We start from the raw sequence: 14,566 nt of genomic DNA on the forward strand, positions 1-14,566 counted from the left end.
TTTTTGGAAAAAGGAAATGTCTGCCTCCTAGGTGGGAAACCGTTTTTTTTTTTTTATGTTATGGTGCTAAGTATTGTTAATAACTGTTAGAAAGACAAAAAGCTTCAAAAGCCACACAGAGAGATTCTGTTGTGTTGACTCGTTCAACTCTCAGACGCTGTGTCCTGACCTACCCAGCTGGACAACAAATGGTTAACAACATTTACTGCTGAATTTTGGTAGATTTTCAATTCGTTAGTATAAGTGAGTTTCTAAGTGAAAAAAAATTGGTCAGAGACAACCAGGTGAACATTCATTTTGACATATTGTATTTATAAGTATATTTGTTTCATATTTTCTATTCTATGTGGCCTCAGATGATTAAAAAAGTACAAAAGAGGTGCTCCTAAATGACCAGTACTTCTGGTTAGCAGTTGAAAATAGTTTCCTCTGATAAAACCATATTTTCATCATGGGTCTATCAGTAATAAGTGAAATCTATCTGAAGAAGGGATACAGAAAAAAAATGGCCGTTCAATCTAACTAACATGTTCTCAGAAGAATTGTGATTTGAAATACTTCACTAATCCCCCATGGGGCAATTCTTCCTCTGCAATTACCCCCATCCTAGCTGTGTAGCTAGAGGCAGTGGGCAGCCGCCATGCAGCCGGGTGGGACTGACTTCCATCTGAGCGTATATACGCTCAAGAAGAACCTGTATAGCGGGGCTGTGACTATTCATTTTTCTGAGGAATCGTGAGAGTTTTGAGTAATCTGTCATGGACTTCAGTAGAGGAGGAACCACAAACCCAACTGAACCCAAAGTGCCCTTAGAAAGTTCCGATGGTGCCGTCAGCTGCGAGGCATGCGGCGCGAGACGGAGATCTGACGTACGCTGGATGCGGCACAGCGGGGTGTAGCAAAGACGAGTCACTTTGTAGACGTTTAATTCAGGGTAGCGGCGAGCAGGCGGCCTATGAATGGCTTGAGTGTGTGCTGCGTTGCAGTGCATTAAACCCGTGCGTTCAGCGACATCCAGAACCCAGACTGCCGTCATTCACTGAAACATGTGACATATTGGAAAGGGCAGACAAACAAAAAGGAGAAGGAGCAGCGATGTGTAGAGAGGGGAGCGAGCGACAGAGGGACTGTCACAGAGGGGACCGGCATTGTGTTGGAAAAGGGAATGGACTCGGGGCAGAGCCGGGCTGGCCGCCGGTGCTCCTGACCCCTCGGGGGATTTCCCAGAGGGGCTGTCAGTCCCAGCTCAGTTATAATCCTCGTCGACAGGGTATTAACACACACAAAGCAGTGAGAATGTGTGTGTGTGTGTGTGCCTGCTAGTGTGTATATATGTGTGTGTGTGCGTGTGTGTGTGTGCGTATGTCATTATGCATGTGCCTATGTATGTGAGGGTGTGTGTGAAACACAGAGTCAAGCTGCATTTGTATTTATAAGAGATGAGGAAATAAGGTGAGATGGTGAGATAACAACACAGCATAGGGATGGCAGTGCGGTGTGTGTGTGAGAGAGAGAGAGAGAGACAGACAGAGAGAGGGGGGGGGGGACGAGACAGAGGGAAACAGAGCGAATGAGGAGTGGAGGCCGCTAATAGCCACACATAACAAACCCCCGATGGAGAGATGAGATCATCATGGTTTCACACTAAAGAATGAAAACAGCCGCAAATACTGGCCGGTGTGTGTTTGTGTGACAGTGTTTGAGTGAATGAGTGTGTGTGTGCGTGTCAGTGTGTGTGTGTGTGTGAACTTGTGCACATGAATGCACCGTATATATATCTAGCCATGCATCTGTGTGTCTGTCGATTTGTTGTCACTTCAGCCGTACACCCCCCCCTCCCCTCACACACACACACGTACACACAAGCACACGCACACATTCATTGACCGCTTCCTACTATCACAACTCCAACTGTGAGAACATTTCTGCCGCAGGTTGCTGTTCCTGCTTTAAAATGAATGCAATGCATTTTGGGATTTTTCCCGGTTACTCTGAGGGGATTGCCAGAGTCAAATATAGTGACTGGCAAGAATCACTGAAAAAGTGGAGGAGGTGACTTCATTACCAGTCAGCACAGCGGAGATGGTGCATAACGGTTTGCCAAAGAAGCTTAACACCAGGAGAGAGAGAAGTGCTGGAGAGATGGCAAGGGAGAGAGAGAGAGAGAGGGGGAGATGGAAAGATGGAGAAGTACTGGAGAGAAAGACAAAGAGGCTTAAATATTGAAGCAGAGAGGTTGGCCCCGCTGAAGCCCGCTTTCTCCGCTGCGCTGCTGCTGAAATCACGCTTTACAATGCAAGCAAACACGGCTCAGCAGACACATGCAGGTCCCGTCTGTGGGGGGTAAGAAGGCGAAAATCTCTGTGGCCTGTGGGGCTTGTCCCCCATCGGTCGGCATTAGTCGGGAAGTGTTTGCCCTTGGCAGTGGTTGACAAAACACTGCAGGTGAGAAAACAGCTTCTCTGGACTTCTTGCTTCAGATCAGCAAAACAACAGAACTGTTCAGATAAACAGACACACCAGCAGGACCGCAAGTGGCGGCACACATGTGTTTGCCCTCCACTTGATGAAATGGGGAAAACCTGGGAGTGATCCTGATTCTGGAGGCAGTTTCCATATCTTTTTTAATCCCAGTTTCTGCTGGCAGCACGGGGTCTCAGTGGTTAGTGTGGTCGCCCCACAGCAAGAAGGTCCTGGGTTCAAGCCTCAGGGTAGTCCAGCCTTGGTGGGTTGTCCCGGGTCGTCCTCTGTGTGGAGTTTGCATGTTCTCCCCGTGTCTGCGTAGGTTTCCTCTGGCGGCTCCGGTTTCCTCCCACAGTCCAAAGACATGTAGGTCAGGTGAATTGGCCATATTAAATTACCCCTAGGTATGAATGTGTGTGTGTGTGTGTGTGGGCCCTGAGATGGCCTGTCCAGTGTGTCTCCCTCCCTGCCACCCAATGACTGCTGGGATAGGCTCCAGCATCCCCGCGACCCTGAGAGCAGGATAAGCAGCTCAGATAATGGATGGAGTTTCAGCTGTTGGTGCAGGTCATACCACTGCACCAACAGCTGAAACGCCATCATTTTGGTGAAACCTGGAGCAGCAGTGTCCGGATGTTACTCGCTGGCGTTTTTTAGGGAACTCGAGTTTGGCATCTAACACTGCTAACGTTCAATTTTCCACTTTATCAGTTGCCAAAAACAACGCAAATACTGTTGCACTCACACGTGTGATGCACTTGCACACAAACTAACACTGAAAAGAGGATGGTGGCATCCGAGAGAGAAGGCGCAGATAAGGGGGGGGGGTGATAATGGGTACAGGGAAAACGACGCCTAGCAACGGAACAGACAAAGGAGACACTTCTGCACATTGATTCCGGCAGATGCTTGAGAGATTCCGTCAAGGTCGCGGATATACAGAACAATTCTCACCCGTGCTGTCAGTCTTCTTTTGAGGCCTTTCACAACGTCAGTTATGAAGGTGGCGTGTGTGCTCAGTAATCCCTCTTGATTAGGAGCTGGGGCCGGTAAGTCCACGTAGACCGCTGCAAGGTGCCTGTGTTTGGGCTGAGCTAAGCTGCCAGCCTGGCGGAGGGCTTTAGACCCAACGTATGGACTGTCTCGCGGAGGAACGACAGATATCACGAAAGGAAAAAAAAAGATGTCAGAGCAGGGCTGGAAATTAGAGGGAAGGAGAGATGGGAAATGACAGGAGAAAAGGTACAAAGGAGAGAGGAAGGGAGACCTGGTACGGTTCCCAGTTGCTTATTATCTCTCCAGCTATCTTTCTGGATGGGGCTGCAGGCCTTTCACTGGTCCGGAGGACACAGAGGAACAATGGCGACAGAGGATGACGGGATGAAAGGGAGAACTGGGGGAATGACAGGAATGAGGAAAGAACAGGAGCATCTCTGTGTGTGCGTGTGTGTGTGCGTGCGTGCGTGCTATCAGTCCAGATTCGATATATAAATTCTGTAGGAAACAAGCACGCCTGGTTCTGATTGAATGGAGCTCACATTTCTCCCTCGTGCATCTTTTTCCGATTATGAGGGGAAACAACGAGGAGAGGAGCAGGAAATTAAAGGGTCTGGACAGGGGGACCCTCTATGTGTTTGTGTGTGTTAGGCTAGAGTCTAACCTAGCACATACACATATACATAAACAGACACACAAACAGCTATGTATGTATCTGCTCATTATTAATGACCAATAACAGGTGGGGCTTTACTTGGAACGATGATATGTTGCACAGTCTTGTATTTCTGCACCATAGCAACCAAATGCAGGAGGAGAAGGCAGGTAGTGGTGAATGTGAAGCACAAGCAAGCTCATGGTGGCTCACGGTACGATAAATGAGGCTCAGAGAAGACCTTTACCGCAACATCGATAGCTAAAACCCAGGTCTAACGTTACCTTCACTGAGCAGATGTGGAAGGCTTTGACACAGCAGCATAGGCTACTCTGTTTCATGTCAAACGGATGTGTGAGAATTGGAGTGGCCGGGGTGTCCGGGTAGCGTAGCGGTCTATTCCATTGCCTACCAACACGGGGATCGGCGGTTCGAATCCCCTCGTTACCTCTGGCTTGGTCAGGCATCCCTACAGACATAATTGGCCGTGCCTGCAGGTGGGAAGCCGGATGTGGGTATGTGGCCTGGTTGCTGCACTAGTGCCTCCTCTGGTTGGTTGGGGGCGTCTGTTCGGGGGGGGGGGGACTGCGAGGGAATAGCGTGATCCTCCGACGTGCTATGTCCCCCTGGTGAAACTCCTCAATGCCGGGTGGAACGAAGCGGCTGGCGACTCCACATGTATCGGAGGAGGCATGTGGTAGTCTGGAGCCCTGCCCAGATCGGCAGAAGGGGTGGAGCAGCGACCGGGACGGTTCAGAAGAGTGGGGTAATTGGCCGGATACAATTGGGGAGAAAAAGGGAGAAAAAAAACGGAGTGGCCAAACACCAGATGTGTTACCAGTACCACAGGTGTCAATAAGTTGAATAAAAATGATGGTCTTTAGGACTGTAGCATCATTTTACAATGCACATACGTACGTATATATACATATATACATACATACATGTGTGTGTGTATGTATGTAGTATGTGTGTGTGTATATATATATATATATATATATATATCCGAATGCGCCTTTCCATGCAAAGGTTGTTTCCTCTAAACACATACAGATAATTATGTTTTCTTTTTTAAGCCAGGAAGTGATGTAGTGAGAACAGGTCAGGGGGTGCAGGCCATGAAGGAAGACGAGAATTGGACATGCGTGGACTTGGACCAAACTAGTAGTTCTCTTTCTACCCATCTCTGAGTGGGGGGGGGGGATGTCGGACTCTCGTGCTTAAACAGAAAGCAAATGTAGTATCTCTCCCTCCCTCTGATGCTGTCCTCGACTACGTGCACACACTCGGGCACACTCGTACCGTCAAAAAGTCCCCCCCCCCAGCACATTCACGAGCATGGCATGGCAAATTCCAATGCAGCTTCACCTGATTCTGATGTCTCGTTGTCGTGATCCAGGGCCTCCAGAACCAGAGAGAAGGACTTCTGCGGAGACAATCAGAGAAAAAAAGGAGTCAACACTTCAAGAATCAATAACGTCAAACAAAGAAGGATATAATTTGAATTCAACAACGATTAAAGGTATAGAAAACCACAACTCGCTGAGGGTGTGTGTGTGTGTGTTTGCATGTGTGTGTGTGTTTAGGAACCAGATGTGATTCACTGCCCGAACAAGTCAAGGCTGCAGCTGGTTGCTGACTCAAGAAAACCGAGCCTGCAGCCTTGTAGGAGGGAGAGAAAAGTTGTGTCACGGTTTTATGGGGCGGGAGGCGATCCAAATCCTGTTCGCCTCAGCGAAGAGCGCTCATTGAACCATGCCTCATACTGTCACACGCCGCCGTTTGAGAGACCTTCGATAGCTCCGTCCAAGTCTCCACAGGCAGGGAGCACTTCATCGTGCAGATTCGGTCCTTGGGGAGACGAGGACACAGGACGATAGCACATCTGAACGAATCCAAATATGCATTATGGATCACAAACCTTAACTAGCATGTGCTCGTGTTCATTTTTGTCCGAGGGTTAGAACGAGGACACAACAGTACCAGAGGAACGAGGCAGAGAGACAACTGAGGACGAGTATTTTGTCTTCATTTTCCCCTTTGTTTTGTTTGTTCCTTCCATCTTGTAGATCGGCTATGAATAATTCAAATCCACACACTCCCCGAGAACTTTCTCTCTCTCTCTCTCGCCATCCCTCCCTCTGCGAAACACACATGAGCGCCTGTCATGCAAATCACGGCACACTGTGCATTGTGGGTAGGGTTTTCCTAAAAGGCTACATGGATGTGCAGTCACGTCTCCGCTCTGAGGGCCCACTGACAAGGGGTTAAGAGGGGAGAGCGAGGAGAAGAGAGGCGAAGGGAGGGGCAGCAAGGCGGGGGGGAGGGTAAATAAGGAGTAGGCGACAGAGGGTGAGCGAGATGTGAAACGAGGGAGGCGGACCTGGATGGAAGATCGGGGCAGGAGGTCCAGAGAAATAGAGGCCTTTAACCGAAGGCAAGGACCGGTGGTAGAGGAGCGGAAAAAGCTGTGAGATGTGGCAGAAGACGCCGAGTAAGGGATTCACTTGAAGAGCAATTATATTATATATAGACAGCATAGCTGTAAATATGTAAAACCAAAAAAAAGTGAAGAGAAATATGAAGGGTAGCAAAGGTGAGTGGAGTAATTGTAGAGGAAAGGGACCAACATGGGTGTTGAGAACATATTTCATATTTATGAAGGGAGTACACACACACAAACAAACATACACACACACACACACACACATATATATATATGACAGAGGTCAAAACTGTATATGATATATGATGACGTGAGATCACAGAAGCATCAGAGGGAGCTACACAGAAGAAATATATCTATCTATATATATATATATATATATATATATATATATAAAACTTTGTTTCAAGAAACGCTCAATGGTAGGGAAAGTGCTCAACAAATAAGGAGCAAAATAATCCAGTGAGTCAAGTAAATTCTTTATGAGACAGTACAAGCCTGTTTCATGCCATAAGCAATCATCAGCTATCAATAAAGCTACTCCAATAAAGCTATGTCAATAAAGTAGCCTTATTGACAGCTGATGATTGCTTATGGCATGAAACAGGCTTGTACTGTCTCATAAAGAATTAACTTAACTAACTGGATTATATATATATATATATATATATATATATATATATATATATCTCCATCCATTATCTGAACCGCTTATTCTGCTCTCAGGGTCGCAGGGATGCTGGAGCCTATTCCAGCAGTCATTGGGCGGCAGGTGGGGAGACACCCTGGACAGGCCATCACAGGGCCCACACACACACGCACATTCATACTGAGGGACAATTTAGTACGGCCGATTCACCTGACCTACATGTCTTTGGACTATGGGAGGAAACCGGGGCCCCCGGAGGAAACCCACGCAGACGCGGGGAGAACATGCAAACTCCACACAGAGGACAACCCTGGACAACCCACCAAGGTTGAACTACCCTGGGGCTTGAACCCAGGACCTTCTTGCTGTGAGATGACCGCACTAACCACCACACCACCTATACATATACATACATACTATATGTATAGGAAAACCTAGTGTAACACCCATCCCACGTAGCTATATAGTTTTCACTGTATAACTGGGGTTTGTAGTACGATGGGTGGGGCCCTGGGTACTTTTAACAAATGACTGCCGTGCTAACCTGTGCACAATAAAGGAAATTCCTAAGCTAACCCTTTTTCTTTTATACAAAAAATGAATTTTAATTGGCAACGGTTCCTCCACTTAGCAGGAATATAGATATACTACTTTTGTTTAATCCTACTAAGAATTATGTTTCAAAGTATTTGTTCCCTAATGAACAATTTCTTTAATCACTATTTATACTTCTAACCCAAAATAAACCTTCATGAAACATAAACATGACACACACAATACTTTAAATGCAAATTGTGAATTTAGTAAATGTAAAAAACAAATATCTAAATCAATAACAAAAATAACAATTATTCAAAGGACAAGATACGGTAACACTTTAGTATGGGGAACATAAAAAAACTTAATTACTAGTGAATTAGTAATGATCAAGATGTCACTTTAGTATGGGGAACATATTCTAAGTAACAAAAACTTAATTTACAGTAATTTAACACTATTAACACTTGTAGTTTTGTGTTTTGTTATGTAAGAACAGACCATATTCATTAAGTGTTAGTAAGGGAGAATAACTCTTCTTGTGGTACTACCACCTTATAAAGTCCATACTAAGCAAAGCATATTGAGATGGTACTACTAATAAGCAATAATTCTGAGGTTATAGAGGGAAAACTCATAGTTAATGGCTTACTGGTTGTATAATAAGGCCATGCAGAATAAGGCATTAATGAGTACGTAATAATGACCAATTAAGAGCCAATATGTTGCTAATTTGCATGCTAATAAGCACCTAATTAATGGTGACTACGTTCCCCATACTAAGATACGTCACTTAAACGTATTGTAACGTGCATGGATAACAAGACACGCCGGCCATTGGCTGGCGGGTCTGACCCCTTTAGTCGAGCGGTTAGCGATGTCTACCGCGGTGCGGGCGATACGGGTTCGCTTCCCGGCCGCGGCAGTTCCTGTGGTTGCGTTGTCCCCCGAATTCGCCACAGTATTCACCTTTTGATAATGGGCTTTCCAATTAAATTCCATTTGACTTTAAACACTTTTCTTAGTTCGTTACCTATATACCTCCTATCCAACGGGCCCACACACACTCTCACACACACCCTCAATACTGCAAAAAAACAAAACAAAAAGCATGTCTCTTTTTTCAAAATAAAACGTTGCAGGCCTGAGTCGATGCTTGGGAGCGTGGTGACCAAAAACAAATGGCCGTTTCACTCGACTACGTCACGCAGCAAAATAAAATAGCACGTGCATTGGTTATTGTTACTCACAGGCCACGAGTTGGAACTAGGGCGACGGCTGACGAATGAAACGAGTCAAGGCGATGAGAACCACGAGTGAAACACAGGCGGGAAATCGTCAACATGTCCGGATGAAGGGAAAAGCCGAGTGGAAGACATCTAGTCGTCTTTAAGGTCCAGGGAGTACTTCCTGCTCCTCTCGGTCTAATGAGTGGACATGACAGTTTTTTTCCTCAGTCACTGTACTCGTCATGAAACTCATGTTCAGCTTTAGCGGGTCGCTAACATCAATGTATGCTAACACACAGTAACATGAGCCGCTACTACAGGAAACACAGGCTAATAGGCTAATCGCGACTAGCATGAGAATTCTTACTCAGATGTAGCATCGTTACAGAGTGATACAGAACACATACACCGAGATATTTACCTTCGGCATATTGTACACATCCATTACACACTGGAAAACTCTGCATTCACCGGGTAAAGTACATGACGCTCCGCTCCGCTCTCTCTGGGTGTTTTCAGCACGTCCTACCCACGGCTGCCTGCTTGTCGTCTGACTAAGCCCCTGCATCGGAGCTACGGGTTCAACCTGAGTTTCCCGCCCCTCCGCCAGTCTGATTGGCTTTTAAGTTGGCAACAACCAATGCGATTAACAAAATATCATGACAGACAACCGAATACTGCCAAATGTTAGTTCGTGAACTGTCCACGTTTCCCCCTTGATTTGTATAGCCAAACAAACTTATTTAAATTTCAATCAACTTTATTGACACTACAATGAACGCAACGCAATGACATTTATCAGCCTATATTGCTTTTCTTTTTTTTTATTCACATGAACTGTGTTAAACATTCATCTTAACTGATTTGAGCGAAATACTTCTTTAAACTTTATTAAAGTCATATATATTTGTCTGAAATGTCAGATTTTTTAGACGGGGCCGCACCAGCAAAAGGAGAGGTGACACGAAAAGGTAAAGAAGGAGGCAGAACACACACACACACACACACACACACACACACACACACACACACACACACACACACACACACACACACACACACACACACACACACACACACACACACACACACACACACATAATCTAGCTGTGTGCTAATGAGCCCCCAAGAGAGGTGCTGGCTGGCAGAGAGCTTGCAGCATTTTTGCAAACTCTTTAAAGCGGACAGATAGCCCATCGGCAGCCCCCTCTCGGAGGGACCAGCTGGAGTTGTTCACCTTCATTTTAAAACTTTCTCAAGGCTTAATGGGTCCAGACCTGTGAACCTGCCCACTCCACCGAGTTGACTGATTCTTCCTGTCTGGCATCACGACATGAAACAGCGGTTTCTTGGTTGAAAAGGCGATTACCTAATGAGCGCCACAGGGTGGGGGGGCTAACGATTAGCTAATCAGCGCCACGGGCGAGACTAACGCCGTTGTCAAGCTGTTGTCAAGCTTTAGAGGGCATGTCTTCTCAACATCGGCCCACATCATAGTTTGTTTTTGCTTCGCTCCACTCCACTCCCAAAACCCTGGCAAAACCAGCAGGTTGGCATGGATCCGCATCAGTGTCGACATGAAAAGGCGTTAGATTCAGGCGGATACTCTGGTCTCTAGTGATGGTTAGGGAGAATCGAACCCCCCGACGGAAATCGTTTGAAGATGAAGATGGAAATGGAGTGTAACGAGTTGACAAGTCTGTCTGATATCAGGCAAACCACTTTGGGCTTTATGTGGTCAGTTGATTCAAAGTACACCACATATTCCATCCATCGCGATAGGAATGCAATCCCGAGCGGCTGGTAAGCTGACCGGCCTGGCCCAGAGCATCCTGCCCGAGCTGCAGCCAGAGGCGGTGTTTGGGTAAGGCCGAGCATTAGATTGGATATGATGAACTGTCCACTACTACAAAATGCACACACAGCATTACCTCACTGCTGGCCTGGTCCCAGACCTCTTACCCTTATCTTTCCCATCATAACTCCCTTCTCCCTCCCCTTTTCCTTCCCTCTTTGTGCCTCTCCCTCTCTCTCTCTGTCTCTCTGTCTGTCTCCCTGCCCACACCCTCTGTGAACTGTCGTGGTACCAGCTAAGACCTGTGGAGAGTCCAGAGATCTTTTTTTGGAGTTTTTTTCCTATCTATTTATCTCTCTCTCTCTCTCTCTCTGACTGTCTCACGCTCTCTCTCTCTCACGCTCTCACTCCCTGACTGTCTCACACCCTCTCTCTCTCTCTCTCTCTCTTTTAAGTTCTCTGGCTCCACACCTCACATGCTCGCACAGCCCAGTAAGTCACTTGTGCAGGAAGGGTGTAGCTGCATGTGGTGAATCTGCAGGGTCACACTGTCATTATCCATTAAAAATCACAACAATCCTTTGAGACTCAGATTAGAGGCACGCAATATTGTGAGCAAGTCGACCAAAAATCTTCCCGAAAATCTCTCTAAAATACCACAACTCAGTACTAGCGTTACCTTTTGCACATACACATACATGACCGTGCCCACTGGCTCGCACATCCCATTTGCAGCGTGCTTGCACACACAAACAGCAAGCTGAATTTTGGCTGAGTCTCTGGACCCTGCATGGTAATTTCCCAGGTCTCCATTAAGGGAACCTGATCAGTATGAGAGCTGGTGGGAGCAAACAAGACTTGCTACAATGTGAGAGCGATGGGAAAAACAGTAAACAATGCAAAAGAGAGGCTGATATGATCACGGACCAAAAGGAAGTGCTGTTTTTTATCTCTTTCAGCCACAAACAACATCACAGAGATATTTGTGCCATTTGTGGTGATAACAGCCAAAGGGATGATAGAGCTGGGAACGACATGGTGGGAAAGAAACGGGATTTGTGTTTGCATGAGCATTTGTTTGCATGTCTGTGTGTGTGTGTGTGTGTGTATTTGAGTGTGCATGTGTGCTTGTGCAAAAAACAAAGAACAAAAAAATCTTCCCTCCCTTAGAGGAGATGAGAATCATATATTTGGTTTTATGGTGTGTATTTTCGGTTTTCAAGAGGAACTTTAAGTATACTAAAATAAGATAAGAATCTTACAGGCAAAACCTAACCAGTTACAGCATGTAAGTTATAAAGAAATACCACTGAGCTCCAGCTTTCTTTCTTTTTTATTTCACTGCCCAAGGACAATTCTGTTGAAACTAGTTTTCTGTATTGACGGTAAACCTCGACAACCACTTAGAACCTGAAGTGAAGTTACCCAAAGGAAAAAAAAAAAGTCCTCCAATCATCGGAGCTGCAAGTTGCGAGCTGTAGCCTACATTGTTGTGATATCGCACATCGAGATGTTGTGTTTTTGGTTTCTTGCGCTGTTCATATCCCAGATACAAATTGATGTCTGCTGGGAAGCATGAGCGATCTACACCAGGTGTTGCCTGGTAACAGCCAGACAGACCCAAGTGTGTGCAAAGGGGCTGTGTGGCGAAGCTGAGGGTGTGTATCATGGTTGAGCATACCATGTAGACCAGCGTTTTCCAACCCAGTCCTCAAGGAACCCCTATCCTGCAGATTTTCTTTGCAACCCTGAATAGGTACCTGTTTGTAGTTATTCAACCAATCAGCAATGAATTATGTCAGATGTTGCACACCTTGCATAATTAAGTGCTGTGAGATGATTGGTTGAGTAAGGACAAGCAGGGCTACCAATGCAGGGTTACAATGAAAATCTGCAGGATAAGGGGTCCTTGAGGACTGGGTTGGGAAACGCTGATGTAGACCACCTTGATGGGTCGAGAATATTTTTATACTCTGCATTTAACCCATCCTAGCTGTGCAGCTGGGAGCAGCGGGCAGTCGCCATGCGGCACCCAGGGACCAACTCCAGTTCATCTTTCCCTGCCTCAGTCAGGGGCACAGACAGGAGTACTAACCCTAACGTGCATGTCCTTCTGACGGTGGGGGGAAACCGGAGCACCCGGAGAAAACCCACCGCAGGCACGGGGAGAACATGCAAACTCCACACAGAGGATGACCTGAGATGACCCCGAAGGCTGGACAACCCTGGGGTTCGAACCCAGGACCTTCTTGCTGTGAAGCGACAGTGCTAACCACTGCGCCACGGTGCCGCCAAATACCGGCTAGTGTAGCAAGTTAACCAATATTCCTGTGAGTGCAACAACACTACAAGCTGCACTACTTGCCTTGGGGCAAATTTGTAATTTGGGATATTGGGCAACACAAATAAAACTGACTTGACTACAATGAATGAGCTAGACAGAAAGACAAAGCTTGTCCAGTTCAAGGCAGCCGGTTCGAGACACAAGTATGTGTTCAGGCTCAGCGACAATAACGCCGCAAGACATCATTTCCATAAGGCTTAATCCCAAAGATAAACACTATAAACATCACACTTCAGCTCTAGATAAATATTTGAACATAATGTGTATTCACCTTTTTGCACCTGTACAACACAGGTAGGTGTTTCCTTTATTCCCTTTTTTTTCTTCCCCAAGACACTTGGAGGACAGTAGCAGTGAGCCAAGAACAGTGTTGGGTGGCCAAGTCAAGCCAAGTCAATTTTATTTGTAGAGCCCAGTATCACAAATTACAAATTTGCCTCAAGGGGCTTTACAGCAACACAACATCCTGTCCTTAGACCCTCACATCGGATAAGGAACAACTCCCTAAAAGAGAAAAAATAGGAAGAAACCTCAGGGAGAGCAACGGGGGGGGGGGGGTCTCTCTCCCAAGATGGACAATGTGCAATGGATGTTGTGTTTAAACCATTTACACAATACAACATTGAAAGAGGATAACAGAATTATAATGGAATTACAAAATTTATGAAGAATATGATGAGGAGGATGCCAAGCAGTGTCCAGACGCCACCGGAACAGCCCAGGACCCGAGCCCCGCCACTAGCATCACCATGTAAAAAAAAAAAAAAAATCTGGTTTCATCTGGTCCCGGGTGGTAATGTGATTAATGTTTTCATTAACGAGTTGTGAAAGGGAGCACAACTTCAAATTCAGTAATTGCATCAGTTGCCAATCACAGGAATGCTTCTGTTACAGTGTTGCTGTGCTACCCTCTCTCTCCTCTTCAGTCTACATTTCTCTCCCCTTGATCCGCCGTCCCCAGGCCTCAGTCGGGTCTTGTGTAAAGGACGCACGTGGCCTGGTTTGTGTTTTTGATATGACGCCTCGCTAGCCTCGCGCCATAGACGGCATGCGAAAATATGCTTTCACCAGTTTTTCAAACATCAAAAATAATTACACCAAAGTGTGACATCGTTTACACCTACACGAGAGGGAAACTGCCCAAATTCTACCCCGATATCGATCCTACTTATATGAGGTGCCACCTGAACCCGGCCACGGTTGGGCACATGTTTTGGGAATGCCCATCTCTGACTACATTTTGGGGTCGTGTCTTTGAAGCTTTCTCAAATATTTGTTGTAAAACAACTGAACCCCGCCCGATCATGGCCATTTTTGGAGTTCCCGGTGAGGGCGTAGACGTCACCACACCCCAAGCTAGTTAGCTCCGCAGACTTATTCTCCCGCAATTGGAAGTCCGATAAGCTCCAATCATTCACAAGCTGGATCAGAGAGGTGCTATCTTTACTTCCA

At 46.3% G+C, this 14,566-nt stretch overlaps 1 protein-coding gene across 1 annotated transcript in view; it reads right to left on the reverse strand.

The window, feature by feature from the left end:
• Window positions 1-14,566, reverse strand: part of LOC130115459 (protein jagged-1b) — a 65,292-nt gene that overhangs the window by 29,536 nt on the left and 21,190 nt on the right. Inside the window, exon 3 of the mRNA XM_056283126.1 lies at window positions 5,483-5,540. Coding sequence (XP_056139101.1) covers window positions 5,483-5,540 — 58 coding nt within the window. The remainder of the gene's footprint in view (window positions 1-5,482; window positions 5,541-14,566) is intronic.

Source organism: Lampris incognitus, chromosome 7 (genome assembly GCF_029633865.1).
Source record: "Lampris incognitus isolate fLamInc1 chromosome 7, fLamInc1.hap2, whole genome shotgun sequence".
Lineage (NCBI taxonomy): Eukaryota > Metazoa > Chordata > Actinopteri > Lampriformes > Lampridae > Lampris > Lampris incognitus.